This window comes from Chiloscyllium plagiosum, chromosome 7 (genome assembly GCF_004010195.1).
Source record: "Chiloscyllium plagiosum isolate BGI_BamShark_2017 chromosome 7, ASM401019v2, whole genome shotgun sequence".
Lineage (NCBI taxonomy): Eukaryota > Metazoa > Chordata > Chondrichthyes > Orectolobiformes > Hemiscylliidae > Chiloscyllium > Chiloscyllium plagiosum.
Window position 1 is genome coordinate 24192090 of NC_057716.1, and position 19352 is coordinate 24211441.

Genomic DNA, 19352 nt, shown 5'->3' on the forward strand with positions numbered 1-19352 from the left:
CCTATTTGTTTTCTTCTGTCACTTACTTTCATGATATCAGTCCCAGCTTTGGGCTGACCTGAAGTCCTGGATGTGAAAGACACATGAACTGGATTTCTCAAGTCTCATGTGGTCTGGTCGCTCGAGTGGCAACAGAATTATTGAGAGAAGGCAGCTTCACAATGAATGTATTACAGGAAACAAATCACATTTTACTTCGAGGAGCAGCAAGAGTTTTGCCCAAATGCAAAAAGATGGCGCTACAACTGATATTATAAATAAAAGCACCGACCATTGGGAGCAAACGGCATTGTACCTGTGAAAATGTCAACCAGAATTCATTTAATTATTAATAGAACAGGATCACTGGACTTAACCTTTCTATTCACTGATAAATGAATTATAAATGTCAAAACTAATCCATACACTGGGCTACGTTTATAACGTATTATCAAACCTTTGGGGTGGGTTGACTTAGAATCAACACAAGGGGAAGAGTTTGGCAGCAGTGAGACTTGATAGATTTGGTCATTTAAGGACTAATCTAAATCATGTAAAGGTCAAATGGACAAAGATGGTGAGTTCGTAGCTTCTTACAACAGTACATCCTGGAGCTGACAAGAGAAGGGTGTCCTAGACCTGGTATTGTGCAATGAAGTGGGATTAATGAATGATCTCATAATGAAGGCATCCCTAGATTAGTAGCGACCATAATATAATTTCATGTTCAGTTTGAGAGAGAGGAGAGGAGATGAGAGACTACTTTAAGTGTAATTGCTGGCAATTACGAGGACTTGGAAACAGAACTGGCTGAAGTGAATTAGCAAATCAGATTAAAGTATAGGTTAATGGAGATGCAGCAGCACTTGGTTTAAGGGGATATTTCAGAACACACTGTGTAGATAGTGTTCAAGGGACAGACCCACCATCTGCAGTTAACCAGAAATTTTAAAGATGGTATCAAACTTCTTTCTTCTAAACAAAAAAGGCATATAACTCTGTAAAAATAAATGGCTTGTCTGAAGATTAGACAATATTTTCAAAAAATTAGATTGAAGGAAAAAAAATGAGAAAGCTAGCCATTGTTAAGAGAATCACCAGGACAATGAGGAGTAAGTTATTCAGCCCCCAGGCCTGCCCACCATTCTACAATATAATGGCTAGTCTGCCTGGGAGCCAACTCCTCCTAAGTGCCAACTCTATTTTAAAAAAAATCTATTCACCTTTTTTAATACTTTGATCTAACCTCCATAGTTGATGCAGAGAATTCTAAACATTCACTGTTCTCAGAGAAGAAATTCCTTCACATCAGTTAAGAGTGGCATGTTATTACATAACTCTATCCTCTAATTTGAGATCCCACCACGAGTAAAGACATCTCAACATTGACTCTGACGAGCCCATTCAGAGTTTTGTCCATTTCAATAAAATCATTCACACTCTTCTCAACTCTAATCAATAAAGGCCTAACCAGTTTAACTGATTTTAAGTCAACCTCTTTATCAGCCTAGTAAGTTTCTTCTGAGCAGCCTCAATGCCAGGATATCTTTTCTTAAATATGGGGACTAGTACACAGAAGTCCAGGTGCGGCATCACCAATAGCTTGAATTCCCAATCTTTAAACTTTAACACATCCCACCCCGGCCAGAGTAATAAAGGCCAACATTTCATTTGCCTTAATACTTACTGCTGTCACATGCACAAGAATCCAGACCCCTCCATGTTACCCTTTTTTTTGGAGTCTCTCTCCATACTGTTTTGATTCTTCCTACCAATGTGCGTTTCTACATTAAATCCCATCTGCCAAAATTTTGCCTACTCATGCAACCTATCTATCTCTATCACCACATGCCCTTCCTGTCTATTTTATGTCAGCAGTATTTGGATACATCACACACTGTCCCTTCTTCCATGTCCTAAATATTGATAGAACACAACTGAGGACCTAGGAACGATCATTGTGCCAGTCCATTAGTTACGTCTTTCCAACCTGAAAACGACCCATTAATCCTGACTATTCGTGTTAACCAACCCTCAATCTGTGCTAATTCAATACCTTCCTTCAATACCATAAGCTCCTATCTTGTACAGTAGGCATTTGTGCAGCACCTTAGATCATAGAACAATAAAGTGCAGAACAGGCCCTTCGGCCCTCGATATTGTGCCAAATGTGGACTTTTCTAGCTCGTCCCCCTACACTATCCCAAAATCATCCATGAGCTTATCTAAGGATTGTTTAAATCTCCCTAATGTGGCTGAGTTGACTACCTTGGTAGGAAGGGCATTCCACGCACTTACCACTCTGTGTAAAGAACTTGCCTCTGACATCTGTCTTAAATCTATCATCCCTCAATTTGTAGTTATACCAGACTGAATATTTTCCATCAACCACTACTCGCTGCCTTCTTTCAGAAAGCGAGTTTCTAATCCAATCTACTAAATCACCCTCAATTCCATGCCTCTGTATTTTCTCTAACAGCCTACCATGTGGAACCTTATGAAAGGCTTTACTGACGTCCATGTCAACTGCCCTACCCTCATCTACATGCTTGCTCACCTTCTGAAAAAACTCAATGAGGTTTGTGAGACACAACCTGCCCTGCCCTTGACGAAACCATGTTGATTATCTGAAATCAAATTGTTGCTTGCTAGATGATTATAAATCTGATCTCTTATAATCCTTTCCACAACCTTTCCTACAACAGAAGTAAGTCTCACTGGTCTATAATTACCTGGGTAATCTCTGCTGCCCTTCTTGAATAAGGGCACAACATTTGCAATCCTCCAGTCCTCAGGTACTAAACCCATATACAATGACGACTCAAGTATCAAAGCCAAAGGCTCTGCTATCTCCTCCCTAACTTCCCAGAGAATTCTCGGATAAATCCCATCCGGCCCAGGGGACTTGTCGACTTTCACTCCATCTAGAATTGATAACACCTGAGAGTAACTAACCTCAATCCTTTCTAGTCTAATATCTCATACCTCATTTTTCTCCTCTACAATATTCTCCTTTTCCTGAGTAAACACCGATGAGAAATGTTCATTTAGCACCTTTCCGATCTCTACAGGCACCACACTCAACTTGCCACCTTATTTGCCTTCTCAAAATTCAAATGCACTACATCAACTGGCTCCTCTCTTATCAACTCTATTATAACCTCAAAGAACTCGAGCAAATTTGTCAAACATGTTCTCTCTTTCATAAGACTCTGTTGACAGCTTTTCTAAATATCCTGCTGCTTCATCCTTAATGTACTTGAAGTTTCCAATGACTTGATGTTATGTTCGAATACTGAGGGGCCCTGCAAAGAGTGGATGTGGATGAAATGTTTCCACTTGTAGGATAGACGAGGAGCCAAAGGCAGTCTCGATGAAGAGACAAATCTTTAGAACTGATATAGAGGAATTTCTTCAGCCAGAACGCAGTGGACCGCATTACCACAGAGAGCTGTGGAGGCCAAGTTGTTGAGTCTGTTTAAGACTGAGATTGATAGGTTCTTAATTAGTAAGGAGATCAAAGGTTACAGGGAGAAGGCATGAGAATGGGGTTAAGAAACATATCAGTGATGTGTGAATGGTGGAGCTAAATGGGTTCATTCTGCTCCTATATCTTATGGTTTTACAATCTAACTGCCTTATAGTTTTCTGCCTTCTGTTGGCCTTCCTTCTTAAACATGGGAGTCACATGATCAGTTTTTTTTCAATCTGCTGGAATCCAGACCGATCTGGAAGATGTTGACCAATCTCTGCAGCCAGTACCTTTAAAACCTTTGGATGTAGGTCCTAGTGACCTGTCTGTATTCAGTCCCAATAGTTTGTCAAATACTATGTCCTGGTCGTGAGAGACTTCTCCTTCCATTAGCACCTTGCTCATTAGATACCTTTGGGATCTTTATAGTGTCCTACATTGTGAAGAGTGATGCAAAATAATGGTTTAAATCTCACCTTACCCTGTTCCACATTGTCCATGTTCCAGTCACATCCTCCAAGATTCCCTCACTCACTTTAGCTCCTTTTTACACATCTGTGGGAGGTTGTGCTTGTTTATTTTTATATATATTTGCCCATTTATTTTCATAATGAATTTTCTTCCTCTTTATTGGCTTTCCAGTCACCCACTGCTGGTTCCAAACCCTAATCTTCTGGCCTACCTCTAGTTTTTATTGTTTTGTATACCTTTGGTTTTGATTGGATACTTTCCTTGACTGCCTTTATAAACTAGGGGTGGTTCAACCTTCTCAGAATCCTTTCTGACAGGTATAAATTTTTCCATGTGTTTTGAAATATCTGCTAAAATGTCTGCCATAGCTCATCCACAGACTTTCCCAAAGCGCTTTAGACACTCCACACCCCTGTAATTACCCTGATTTAAGTTGAGGACACTCATTTGAGATGAGTTGTTCCCACTCAAACAATTTTGAGATTCTACCAGGTTACCATACAAAGGCTACGTTATTGAAGAGGGGACATCAGAGTCCATCGATCACACCACCAGAAACAGCATTAGTGAGTGCGCAACTGGATTGGGAGCAGAACATCCCTGGTTACAGAGGAAGTATTAAGTACCATTGTGTCATTTTAAAACAGTTAATTTTGAGTTTTGGTTACAGTTATCATCGATTTTATACCAGCTGATGCTAGGGAAGAAACTTCACCTGATTGCCCAGGGCAGCTTCTCTGTCAATACAAAAATTCCAGCACAGTTTATAATTCTGAACTTAATTGCTAACCCCGAGAGCATCCCAGTGTGGACCTGTTTCCACACTGTAGGGATTCTATTCTATGATTCTAATCTAAGATCCTTAACTTCAAGAACTCCCATCCACAACTTCTTTCCCTTGCTAGTTCAATACTTTTTAACTATTTTCTTTTTTAAAAATGAGTGTTGGTTTTATAAAGTGAGTCTGGAGAATCATTAATGGAAAATAAGGAAACGGCAAACGAATTGAACAGGTATGCATCGGTCTTCTTTCTAAAGCATGTAAGTAACATCCCAGAATCAGTAATAAATCAGGAAAATCACAGCCAAAGAAGTGGTACTGAGCAAACAAAGAGCGAGCTTTGGAGCTCTGGACTAACAACTCCCTGTGGACTTCATCCTAACGTCTTTCCAAAACAATTGCTCGTGTGATTGTTAATATGTTGTTTTCAATTTTGTAAAGCTCTTCATTTGGATAAAGTTCTATTCAACTGGAAGATAGCAAATGTCACTCCTTTATTCGAACATCAAGTTTGACAGAAAGCAGGAAACTACAGGTTCGTTCGCTTAGCATCTACTATAAGGAAAATGTTAGAAGACAGTATTAAAGAAGTTTTAGTAGCACACATGACAAAGCTCAAAGAAGTTGGAACTGTCAACATGATCTTGTGGAAGAGAATTCATGTTTCACCAAAGTATTGGAGCTCTTTAAGGCAGTCATGTGTACTGTGGATAAAGGGGAATCGGTGGATGTACTGTACTTAGATTTCTAGAAAGCTTTTGAGAAAATACCAAATCACAGGCTTTTGTAGAAAATAAAAGCTCGTACTGCAGAGGGCAGTACAATGGCATGGGTAGAAGATCATCTGGTGAGCAGGAAACAGACAGTAGGTGTAAACAGGTCTTTTACAAGCTGGCAAACCAACCTTCAGGGAGCAATGCCCAGCCCTCATTGTTTACAATTATTACAAATGACAGATGAAGGGACTGGAGACCTGGTGAGAAAATTTGTCAACACAATGATAGATTGCAAAGTACGTTGTGAAGGGGACATGAGGGTATTAAAAATAATATGGATACGCTAAGTGAGCAGGCAAAGGTGTGGCAAATGGAGGAAATGCAGAAAAACATGTAAATATCCATGTTGGAAGGAAGGATGAAGAATAAACAGATTATCTAAATGGTGAGAGATTGTAGAGCTGAGATGCAGAGCCCTGATTGCAGGGACAACAAGTAATTAGCAAAGATAACAGAACGTTATCATTTAGTGCAAATGGAATTGAATATTAACGTAGGGAGGTTATGTTCAGTTATACAGAGCACTGGTGAGACTTCATTTGGAGTACTGTGTACGGTATTGGTCACATTATTGAAGGAAGAATGTAAGTACATTGGAAGCAGTTGAGAGACGACTTGCCTGACTGATATTTGGAATGGGCAGGTTGTCTAATGAGGAAATGCTAGACTTGTACCTGCAGGAGTTTAGAAGAGGTGAGTTGATTGAAGCATGAAGATCCTGAATGGTCTTGATAGGTTGATGTGGCAAGGGTGTTTCCTCTTATGGGTCAATCAACAATCCCATTTAAAACTGCAGTGAGGCAAAACAAAAATTGTGAGGGTTGTAAGGGAGTTCCAAAGACTTAAAAATATTCAAACTGCTTTCATCACCTCTTAAGGCGGAGGTAGATGGATTCTTGTTAATCAAGGGGATGAAAGGTTTTTAGGATAGGCAGGAACGTGGAAGTGAGTTTACTATCAGATCTGATGAATGGTCTTTGACTGCTCTTCATTTGTACTACGGGGAGAAAGATCATCACTTCTCAACTTCAGTATTGAAGGTCACTCCGTTAATAAAATGTATTTTTTTCCCCACTCTGAGAGGGGAAAGGAAGATTTGTTTGTAGATTGAGAGTAGCAACACAATGCTGACAACAGCTGAGCTAACACAAACTGTGAAACAGGATGCTGTGGTTCTGTTCGCCGAGCTGGAAGTTTTTGTTGCAAACGTTTCGTCCCCTGGCTAGAATTACAGAAACATGGCTCAGGGATGGGCAGGACTGGCAGATTAATGTTCTAGGATTCATGTTGCTTGTTGTCTGCGTGTGTGGCTACTAAGGATAGCTGTTCGTGTCGTTTCGTGGCTAGTTGATGTTCATGTATGCGGGTTGTTAGCTGTCTTCCTGTTTGTCCTATATAGTGTTTAGTGCAGTCCTTGCATGGTATTTTGTACACTACATTCGTCTTGCTCATGTTGGGTATCGGGTCCTTCGTTCTGATGAGTTGTTGTCTGAGCGTGGCTGTGAAACAGGATGGCCAAAAAAGCTGCACACGGCAGCTAACTATAGGGATCCCTACATGGTGATAGGCCCTACAATCACTCACCATGTTAGATATAGAGCAAAGCCAGAAACAAAATGATTTGGCTGAAAGAATGGACGGTACTTTGGATTAACCGAACACTTGTGAAACGATGGAGATGGGCAGGAGGGGGAAGAGGGTGTTAGTGCTGACGCAGGCTATACATGTATGTGCTGGAATGGGAAAGCAGCCCATTCTCAATGTGCTCCTCCACCACCAAGTTCACACACCCAAGTTGGGAGGCTGATCATTGACAGCTCCACTGCAGCCACGCCTGTCTCTGAGCTTATGAATCCAACTTGTGATTCTGGTAAAACAAGGAACAACTCTCGAAAAAGCAAGATTAGCAGATGCCTTCTTTTTGCGGTGGGGGGCGGGGGGTGAATTTTTACAAACTGTCAGATCATCTCTTCCTTGAAGCTGTTTCTGTGTTTTGCAATTGAAGTGATGCAACACTGTCCTCTGCTGGATGATGCACATTACTACACACAGAAAGAAGGGGAATATCCACAAGAGGACAGCATTTGGGTAGAACTGACAGAAACATTAAGCCAACCAGAAAGTTTGACGTTGAGATAATAAAGTGAGCAAGTGTTCAGTGATCTCTTGGAAAAAAAATGTGTAAGCACTTTGAAATATGTTTCAGACTTTATCAAAACCTCCTATAACTAAAGCCACTCACCACCCTGACATAGAAATATATTGCCGTTCAAAATTCTGGAAGTCCCTCCCTATCAGCAGTGTTGGTCTTGTTCCTGAAGACAGCTCACCACCACCTTCTCAAAGGCAACTAGGATTGGATAATAATACTGCCGAGGCCAACAATGCCCACAAGCCTTGGAATGTATAAGAAAAATAGGCAAAAAATTAAGAGAATTAAAATAAATTATTTTTCATGTCCTTGTTGAAAACTAAAAGTTCATGGAAAAACTCCACTTTGCCCTCTCTCTGAAAGAGGTCTCCCCTTAGTTAAGTACTTGTCAAACCTTATCCCACTGAACTTCTGAAGATGGGTCACTGGACCTGAAATGTTAACTCTATTTTCTCTCTGTAGATGCTGTCAGACCCACTGAATCTTTCCAGCAATTTCTGTTTTTGTTTCTGATTTCCAGCATCTATAGTTCTTTGGATTTTTTTTCCCCATCCCCCACTGAGCAATGATTTGGGGATGAAAAGGCCGGAGACTGGGGATGAGGGGGGGAAAGGGGTGCAGAGGTTTGTCAGACTCAGGGCAGCGTGGTACAGATCTCCACGTGAGTTTGAGATTCGAGCTCTCAACCCCACTTTGGGAAGCCCAGCTTTAGACAATTTCCCCACAGAGCAAAAGAGACCATTCAGCCCATCCTCTGATCCTCCAAAGAGCACCTCACCTACACTCACCCCATCATTGTAACTCTGCATTTCCCATGGCTAACCCACCTAACGTACACATCTCTGACACTCTGGGGCAATTTAGTATCTGGATTAGTGGTGCTGGAAGAGCACAGCAGTTCAGCATCCGAGCAACAGTAAAATCGACGTTTCGGGCAAAAGCCATAGCCAATCCAGCTAACCTGCACATCTTTGTACTGCAGGAGGAAACCGGAGCACCAGGAGAAAACCCATGCAGACACGGGAAGACGGTGCAAACTCCACACAGGCAGTCACTCGAGGGTGGAGTCAAACCCGGGTCTCTGGCACTGTGAGGCAGCAGTGCTAACCACTGAGCCACCATGCTGCCCATCTCCTGAAATGCTCTCAGTCAGGAGCATGGATGGGGATTATTAAAGCGCAATTGTGGATTAGGGTTCAGTATTTTTAAACTTGCTTGTCAACATGGAGAAAGTTTGACAAATAGCAACTTCAACAACTGTGACAGAAAGCACCAACCAATGTAACAACAACATTTACACTTAAACCCAAAACATTCAGCAGTGAGACAGAGGGCAAGTCAGTACAACTGGAAATTTGGTTCAAAGTGAGATATAAATGTGGGTTCAGAGATCCTTTCAATAACATTTACTGCAACATGTCAAGTCTCCAGAGCACGGGTGAGTGGGAGAGGATGACAAGGCAGGGGTCAAGAGGTCGACCTGCGGTGAGAACAGTGGCAGAGTAACATCATGAACCATCTCTGACTTAAAAATAGTCTATGATTGATACTAGTCTAAATATAGATTATAATAAAGTGTAAAGAGTGGAGACAGGAGAGTAAGTAGTTCATAATTTAAATATAATACAATAGTGACGGATGATGTATTGCTGCTGCAGCATGTTGGAGCTGCTGGACATCAAGGTGACCCAAGCGAATACCTCTGGAGTAAATTTTAGCTGTTTGAGGAACATTAGATCCATGTTGGAGAGCTGCAATCTAAACTACAGGCATTGTGCCCCATCAAGGAGGGGGAATATTAGCAGTGCTCGAAGAGGTGATCAAATTAGGTAATTCATATTTGGTCTCTGATCATGGACATGTGGCAACATGATAGGAAGGTATGGTCACCTGGGGTTACTATTAGAAGAGTCTTGGCTAATGCAATTCAATGACAGGTTTCTCACCAATGGGCCCTCCCTTACTCAAACCTCCAAGGGTCCGAAGGGGCTCGTGAGGCTGGAAGTGGCGGGCACAGCCACCTGGAGTGTGTCCCTGAGAGGAGATTACCACAGGGCATGGGTGGGGTTCTCTTCTGGCTGGGTGCCCTTTGGCACTGTCCCATCACCTTGTAAGGAGGGGCACCTGGAAGGGTATTAATTTAGTTAAACCTTCAGTGCTGACAGGCATGATTTCTCTGAGACCTTGGTAGACTTGGGAACATTTCTCTGCGGAGATTGTAGAGATGCTAATGGTACCTGCAAGACAGAAGAGAAAGACGACTTCATGGCCAATGGTTAGAGGTGGTGTGCAGTGAATGCTGTAGCGGAATGAAGAATGGGAGCAGTGCCAGCGAGTGTGTGTGTGGCACTTATCCTGGCAGAGTGGAGAAGCTCATTGACCTTTTTAGGGTTGTTCCTCTGCACTGATATGGGTGGTGACCTGTGACCAGGCTGGCATAGCCTCCTCTGCCAGTCCTTCAGCAAGAGGATGCCCCCTCCTTTGAACCATGCCATCCACTAGGATCCCCAGTGTCTCTGTCACAGAATCACAGTGCCATCCTTGCCTTCTCAGACAGTTTCATCAACGAGCAGGGCAGCTTCACAATGCCAATGCTTGCCAGGGTGCACTTCTAAAGATGGCACCGGCACGTCGGTGGATATCCGGTGGGTGATCCAGGAACCACAGATGGTAAGATGGGACCAGAATTTATTCACTTGGGGGATCTGGGTGTCACTGACTGGCAATTTATTACCCGTCCCTAACCATCCTTGAGGAGGTGGTGGTAAGCTTCCTTCTTGAACCCCTGCAGCCCATGTTCTGTAGAGGGATAGAGAGGGCTGTAGGAGCTGGTGGAGGGATCTGGGGGGGGGTTGAGTATGAGTTAATGAGCTGAGTCTGGTAAAGTACAGTGAGAAAAATCAGAGTCTCATGGTGAGAATTTGCCCAAAAAACCCAACAGGTACTTGGCTATAAAAATGTAAGGTTCATCCTGTGATGTTTTCCCTATTGAGTTTGTTGTTAAATTTTGGATGTTGGGGCCCTTATATGTCAGTCTTTACATTGTAATTGGAAGTTCATGCTACCTATTAACAACTCCAGGAGGAGGAAATTTTGACATATTCACTATTAAAGCATAATAAAATTCAACAACTTCACCATGCAAAAAAAAACACATCAGCGATTACACAAGTTCCAAATCAGAAAACACCAACAAATATAATAAGAAATTACAGTCTATTATAAAGGATGTAGTAGCAGAGCATTTAGAAACTTAATCAAACAGGGTCAGCACTTGAGGTAACAAACAGAATAGATGAAGGGGAACCAGTGGATGTAATACATTTGGATATTCAGAAAGTGTTCTGATAAGATACTGCAATTCGGCTACTTAGGAAGAGCCCATGGCATTGAGATAGCTTATTAGCATGGATAGACTGTTGGCTAACTCATAGAACTAAGAATTGGGATAAGGGGGGCAATTTATAACTAGCAGAGTGCCACAGGGATCAGTGCTGGGGCCACAATTATTTACAATTTATATATTAATAACTTGAATGAGGAAAGTGAATTTGTTCTAGCCAAGTTTGCAGATGACATAAAAATAGGTGGGAAGGCAGAGTCTACAGAGGGATATAGAGAGGTTGAGTAAGTGGGGTTGGGGGGGGGGGGGGGGGGATGGGATGGAATCCTTAGCAGATGACATATATGTGGAAAATGGAAGTGTGTGTGTTTTGGCAGGAAGAATAGAGGAGCTGAATATTATTTAAATGGTTAAAGACTGCAAAAAGCTACCAGAGGTGTCTGGGTTTCCTCATCCATGAATCATGAAAAGCTAGTATCCAAATTCAACAGTTTAAAAATAAATGAAGGCAAATGGAATGTTGACCTTTATTTTGAAGGAAGAGAAGTATAAAGGGAGGGAGGTTTTGCTAAATATACAAGGCACTAGTCAGACCATAGCTGGAATACTGTGAACAGTTTTGATGCTCTCATCTAAGGAAAGATATAATGGGTACTGGAGACAGTCCAGAGTTGGTTCACTCAGCTAAGACAGTGTTAAGTATAGGATGCTGAGACAGATTCTTAATCAGTAACGGAATCGAGGGTTATGGGGAAAAGGCAGGAAGGTGGGGTTGAGGATTATCAGATCAGCCATGATCTCACATGAATGGTGGACTTAATGGGCTAAATTGCCTACTTTCTGCTCTGAGGTCTCAGCTTCGTCTTTGGAAAGAACTAAGAAATGCAACAACAATCTCATCATCGAAAAGCACCAAACAGTAAGACATTGCAAAATACCAAGAAATTGCTTTTTTTGGCAATCCTCCTAGATCACATTTCTTCACATGTGACCATACAGTGTGTGGGATCTTGCCGTGCCCACATGGCCTGCATCTCCCCCTACACTACACCAATGACCACACCACAAAAATAAAAGCTTGAGTGAAGACCACGGTCGGAGAGGAGGGTGGAGTGGACAGGTAGGACAGTTCAAAAGAGTGATCCCGAGTGGGAAGGTTGGATCTGGGATAAGGTGGGGGGGGCGGCGGGGGAAAGGGGAGAATGAGGATACCGGTGAAATTGACATTGATGCCATGTGGTTGGACGGTCTCAAGGTGGAAGATTAGGCGTTCTTCCTCCAGGCATCAGGTAGAGAGGATTTGGTAGTGGAGGTGCCCAGGACTTGCGAGTCCTTGGCAGAGTGGGCAAGGAAGTGTTCTGCCACGGAGTGGTAGACTATACCTCCTTACACCCTGCCTCCTGTAAAAACGCTATCCCTTACTCCCACTTCCTCCGCCTCCACTGCATCTGCTGCCAGGAGGACTGATTTCACCATAGAACATCCCAGATGGCTTCCTTCTTCAAGGACTGTAATTTCCCCTCTGATGTGGTCAACAATGCCCTCCAGCACATCTCCTCCACTTCCTGCATCTCCACCCTTGAAGCCCACACCTCGAACTGCAACAAGGACAGAAACCACCTGGTCCCTCACCTTCCACCCCACCAACTTCAGTATACATTGCATCATCGTCCCCATTTCTGCCACTTACAAACGGACCCCACCACCAGATATTTCCCTCCCTCCCCATCTGCATTCTGTAAAGACCATTCCTTCTGCGACTCTTCTCAGGTCCATGCCCCCAACAACCCATTCTCCTCTCCCAGCACCTTCCCCTGCCACTGCAAGAATTGCAAATCCTGTACCCACACCACCCCCACATCACCTGCATCCAAGACCCCAAAGGATCCTTCCACATCCAGCAGAGATTTTCCTGCACATCCAAACAATGTGGTCTCTTCTACATCATGGAGACAGGATGTCAATTTGAGGAACCTTTCAGAGAACATCTCTGGTTCACATGCACTAAACAACCCCAACACTCTGTGGCCAAATGTTAACGCACCCTCCCACTCCACCAAGGACATGCAGATCATGAGCCTCCTCCGCTGCCAGATTCTAGCCACCCGACACCTGGAGGAAGAACACCTCATCTTCCGCCTTGGGATCCTCCAACCACATGGCATCAATGTTGATTTCACCAGTTTCCTCATCTCCCCTCGTCCCATCTTATCTCAGATTCAACCCTCCAACCCAGCACCACCTTCTTGAACCGGCCTATCTGCCCAGCTTCCTTCTCTTCTATTCTCTCCACCCTTTGCTCCCACCTATCACCATCACCCCCCACCTTGATCTACCTATCACATCCCTAGATACCTTCCCCTCAGCCCCTCCCATTTATCTCTCAGACCCCTAGGGGCCACCCCCCCCTCAACATTCCTGATGAAGGACTTATGCCCGAAACGTTGACTCTCCTGCTCCTCGGATACTGCCTGACCGGCTGTGTTTTCCCAGTGCCACACTCTTTCTCCCCACAGATGCTACCAGACCTGCTGAGTTTCACCAGCAATTTCTGTTTTTGTTTCATAAGAAAGGGACAGGAAGCAATACTTGACAAAGGTGTTAAGCTGTTGGGGGGGGTTAGGGGGTTGGGATTTGCAGATTTACCTGATCTGAGCTCTGAAAGGTCTTTCACGGCTGAGGGCTGTTAAAATGACCTGCTGTAGTAGATTAGATTAGATGATTAGATTGCTGACAATGTGGAAACAGGCCCTTCGGCCCAACATGTCCACACCGACACTCCGAAGAGCAACCCACCCAGACCCATTCCCCTACATTTACCCCTTCACCTAACACTACAGGCAATTTAGCATGGCCAATTCACCTAACCTGCACATTTTTGGACTGTGGGAGGAAACCGGAGCACCTGGAGGAAAAACACGCAGTCTGTCTAGGGCAGGAATTGAACCTGGGTCTCTGGCGCCGTGAGGCAGCAGTGCTAACCACTGTGCCACCGTGCCACCCAGTAGGGCTTGAACAAAACATGATAATGAACCAAAGAAATTGAACTGTGAACGAATGACACCCAGATTCTGAGTCCTCCCATGTGAAGTGACCGGACTGAAGGCTGTGAATCCCCTGGCCTTCAGCAGGATTCTGCTCGACAACTGAATCAAGGGAAAGATTTCATGATCTCCCTCTCCATCTCCCTCCCCACCCTCGGAATAGTCCACAGGCTCCATTGTGACTCATGCTGAAAACAATGAGCACCGTGACAACCTTGGTCCAAGTTTCACGGTCACTGGTTACAAAGAATGGGGAGCATTCTGCAGTTGCCATGGTGACCATTTGCTTTTTAGAGCTCCACTCTATTTTGCCCTTTTTTGACCACAAATGATTTGAGAATCTGCCTCCGACTGAATAGAGTGATAGTGCTGGACAGAGAATCCACACATCCTGCATTCATCCGAAATCGCTGCAGGTTCGCCATCTCGGAGGTCAGTTTTCCTTCGCATTCAGGTTTGTACTGGGTCTTGTATCTGAAACAATTAGCATTCCCCTGGGACACTCTCCCACAATAGAAATTAAGTAATTATTCTTATATGGTTGAGCTTAGATCTGAATAATGAGGGACATGTAGAGACCCCCCAAGGTCTATTGAGCCTGACACACTCAATTCTAATAGCTCCACAACACACATGTACGCGCACACACACACAGCCCGCAACCACCTCCCACTAGAAACAGAGGGTCCTCAAGTGCAGGAATGCTTCAATCCTTACCAGCATAATTATATTGAGTCAATTAAGCTTGGCACATTTTCTGTTTCAATGTCTTTAACTCAGAGCATCATTGCCCAAAGATACTCAGCATTTGGTGAAACAGTAACAGCATTCACATATTCAGGTGAGATTTTAAATGTCTCAGGATTTGAGTGAATGAGGAGGTGGGTGGATGAGTTAATTGTATGGGTAGGTGAATAGGTGAGTGAGTGTTTGGTTGGGTTAATTATATGGGTGAGTGAGTGTGTGGTGCATGGGTGTTAGTTGGGTTAATTGTATGGTGAGTGAGTGACGGGTGGGTGAGTGAGGGTGAGTGAGTGGTGACTGGGCTGAGTAAGCAGGAGCTTGCACCAGCGAGTGAAGGGAGAGTGAGAATGAGTGGTTGGTTGGTTGGATGTGGGGAATCAGGAATATGTATGTGTAGCAGGGTTGAGTTGCGAGGGAACCAGGGTGTGCAGTTGGTGAGGGGGTGGAGGGTATCGTATGGATTGCAGTGCTCAGGTTGGTTACATAGGCCGATCTCTTTGTTAGATCAGGTGTAAACATTTTCATCCGACTCAAGACGCTGATCCTGAGTGCAGTATCAGAAACATTTGTGGAGGGTCCCGGGGCAACACAGATCAGAACAACAGAAGATCAAAGGACAATTTTTTTTTTAAAGTTTCCAGGACAATTTTAACATGCGTTTGACAGGTGTTTCACAGGGCGCTAACACACACTTCTCAACATTACACACAACTGCAAGCATCGGGATATTGTGTTTATCAATAATGTCATCGAGGGCAGCACCTCACTGGGAAACAGGATGGGACAGGTAGAGAGGGAATTGTCAGAGGCTACAGACAGGCTGAGAAGGATTTACCCTTGTCATAGTCACATCAATGTCATTCGAGACCTTGACGACAGGTGTTTTGGTGAGGAGTGTGGGATGCTGATTGGAAGGATTCCGACATGGAGTTCTGGGAGTGATGAGCTCAAATGTGGGAGGCGTTAGGGCCTGAGGAGAGGACATTGTGAACAGGCTCTGGCCCACGTGGGTGGGATGAAAGAGGGGAGAGGAACAAGAAAAAGGCATCTCAGAAAATTCCACCTTATGGACCAGGCCGAGGGAGGTAGCCAGCAAAACAAGTCTCAATTGTGGAGACTAAGAATTACATGAGCTGGTGGAGGGGGTTGGAAATGCTGAGGTTCTCAAATGAGGAATAGGGAGATGGAAGCAATATCATCAATGATAGCTAGACAGCTGGGAGACTCTGTGGGATCAACATGGGCGGTGGGGGCAGGAGGTGTTCAGACAGAGTGAAGAATGACAGGATTGTGCTAACTTGACTGGCAGTGAGAGGGTGAATGAGAGACTTGTGGTTGCTGCTTATGAAGAAACAGTGTGGAGTGATATGTTGAGCTGGTGTTCGCCAAGAAAGTCACAGAGGAAAGTTCCCGAAGGCCCATTTCAGGGGCAGCCAAACTGTCAGCTAAGAGCAGGAAGGTGCCAGAGTTCTGACAGATTGAGGGCAGGGGTTTGGGAATACAGGGGTAGTGGGAGGCAAGGAACAAAAGCAGGCACAGTGCTCAACAACAGGAGAAAGGAGTCTGAGAAGGACAGAGTGAAAATAGGCGAGGAAACTAACAAAGTGGAACCGCAAGGGCTGGGTTTGAATCTGGAAGAGGAGAAAGTGGAGAGACTGGTTAAGCTGCAGTTGTCAGGACGTGTAGAACGGGGAAGACAGGGAAGGCCTTGAGAGACTACACAAATTTTACAGTGGGTCAAAGTTGCTCACTACCACCTCACAATGAAGTGTATGCTGGGACAGAGATGATCTTATTTCCCAAACCAGATGGTCAACAGAGAAGATAAAATACTGAACTGAAAAGGTTAGAGTTCTTATTTAAAGCAGTAGGTTATTAACGTGCTCCATCGTTTAATTTTTCAGACTGGATCTGACATTATGAACGAATTGTGTGATTCTCTACCGCCTAAGACTGGGTAAGGTGGGAAGATCTGGTCATAATCTCTTCAGAAAGATTTTTGCCTGGTCAAGTCACAACTTAGGGAGGGAGGGGCCATTTGAGATGAGGAGGAATCTCTTCACTCTCATGAGGCATGTGAGCCTTTGGATATCTGCAGGCCAGAGAGTTACGAATGGTCAATAATTAACTGTACTCAGGACATGGATCAGTAGAGCTTTGTTTAATAAAGGGAACCATGGGCTCTGGGATGAGATGGAAAAGTGGATACAGAAGGTTAGCTGTAAGCGTATTGACTGGCAGAACAGCTGACTGTGGGAGCAAATTACTACAGATGCTGGAGTCTGTACTGAAAACAAAAAAAATGCTGGAAATCACAGCTGGTCAGGGAGCATCCCTGGAGAGACAGACAGAGAGAGAGAGCAAGCTAATGTTGCAAGTCTACATAACTGTTCATCAGAGCTGACTTGAAATGTTAGCTTGCTCTCTCTCCAAGGGTGCTGTCTGACCTGCTGTGATGTCCAGCAGTTTTTGGTTTCAGCCAACAGTAGGCATGAGGCTTACTCCTGCTCCTGTTTCTTATTTCTTGGAGTAACCATTCCTACAGAGTCTTTGTGACTAATGGGAGGAGTGAAGTTATTTAATCAGCGCAGACATGTGGAATATTTGATTCTCAAACTTCACCCAGTGGTTTCACACACTGACCACAGAGCTGGAGTCAAAGCTGGGAGGTACTTTAGGAAGAGTGCAAGAGGGACACTTTCAGTTCCTTATTAATGCAAAACATGACAGTATCTGCATTTCTACAAAACAGTGACGGTAATAAAACTGCACACAAAAAAATGGCTTACTTGAAGCTATGTGCACATTACTAGAGTCATAGAGATGTACAGCGTGGAAACAGACCTTTCGTTCCAACGCATACACACTGACCAGATTTCCTCAATTAATCTAGTCTCATTTGCCAGCATTTGGCCCATATCCATCCAAACCCTTCATATTTATACACCCATCCAGATGCCTTTTAAATGTTGTAATTGTACCAGTCTCCACCACTTCCTATGGCAGCTCATTCCATACACGCACCACCCTCTACATTAAAACGTTGCCTCTTAGGTCCCTTCTAAATCTTTTCCCTCTCACCTTAAACCTAGACCCTCTAGTTCTGGACTCCCCACAACTCAGGGAAAAATCCTAGTCTACTTACCCTATCCATGCCCCTCATGATTTTATAAACCTCTATAAGGTCACCCCTCAACCTCCGACGCTCCAGGGAAAACAGCTCCAGCCTTTTAAGCCTCTCCCGATAGCTCAAATCCTCCAACCCTGGCAACATCCTTGTAAATCTTTTCTGAGCCCTTTCAAGATTGACAACATCCTTCTGATAGGAAGGAGACCAGAACTGCACACAATATTCCAAAAGTGCCCTTACCAATGTCATGTACAGCCACAACATGACCTCCCAACTCCTATACTCAATACTCTGATCAATAAAGGAAAGCACATCCAATGCCTTCTTCACTACCCTATCTGCCTGTAAAATGCAGAGAAAATCAGATATTCCCTCTGTCTGCTGTAAAAATAATTTCTTCTTGGGGATTATGTCATATTTAAGAACTATTGCCTATCTTGAAAATTTGGACATTACTCTATCTCAAAGACACATACGTATGAATTCGACAGAGTGCCAGATTTTGCTGTGGTTTCATTCCTGGGAATTGGAGTAGTTGGTCAGTAGCTTATAGGATGCTCCAACTATGTCCGAACAGATTGATTTAAAATAGGGTGAGTTATCTCAGTTGACTAACTGGCTGGCTGGTTTGTGATGCCAACAGCACAGGTTCATTCCTGTTTCGGGTAAGGTCACTGTCAAAGCCCTACTCTCTCAACTTCAACTGGAGCTATGGTGACCCCAATCCCACTCGCTAATGAAACCAATCTCACTTTGCCATGTTGAATTGGAGCAGAAGTGCTTAGTTCAGCTTTTCAAGGTCATTGGAGGTGTCCATTAGGAATGTTAAATAAAAACAGAAAGAACTGCGGACGCTGTAGATCAAAACAAAAACAGAAATTGCTGGAAAAGCTCAGCAGGTCTGGCAGAACCTGAGAGGAGAAATCAGAGTTAACGTTTTGGGTTAAGTAACCCTCCCTCAGAACCTTCCCCAGTTCACTCTGATTTCTCTCTACAGATGCTGCCAGACGTGCTGAGCTGTTCCAGTAATTACCGTTTTGATTTCCATTAAGAATATATTATGATCACAGGTGATGGAAGAACTGAACCAGTCACATCCCTGGATGGAATCTAACTTGATAGGTTTTTTTTTGCTTTTTTTTAAAAAAAGAAAAGTTAATAAAATAGCTGCCAGTCACTGAAATAGTTAGTGAAACGTGTTTAACAACAGAACAGAAGTTTATTACACAAAAGACAAAAATATTAACAAAAAGCCCAAACTACCTAGTTGTAGAAGATAGTTTAGAAAAGTTGTAATATGGAAAGCAAAGCACAATAAAGTGTCCATTATTTGGTTCACCATTCTCCAGAATTGTCATACAGAGGAAGTTTCCTCACCCCCAGGACTGGTTGATTGGTCACCTCTCTCTCCTTCCAATCAAACCTTGAAGATGGTATTTATAAGCAATCCTGTCCACTAC

General features: G+C 43.7%; 1 protein-coding gene across 1 annotated transcript in view; it reads left to right on the plus strand.

Annotated features, from left to right (window-relative positions):
• The first annotated feature begins 14329 nt into the window (after positions 1-14329).
• LOC122551414 (flagellum-associated coiled-coil domain-containing protein 1-like) overlaps positions 14330-19352 on the plus strand; it is a 36508-nt gene continuing 31485 nt past the window's right edge. The window contains exons 1-2 of the mRNA XM_043693268.1: positions 14330-14450; positions 16667-16719. Coding sequence (XP_043549203.1) covers positions 16682-16719 — 38 coding nt within the window. The 5' untranslated portion in view covers positions 14330-14450; positions 16667-16681. The remainder of the gene's footprint in view (positions 14451-16666; positions 16720-19352) is intronic.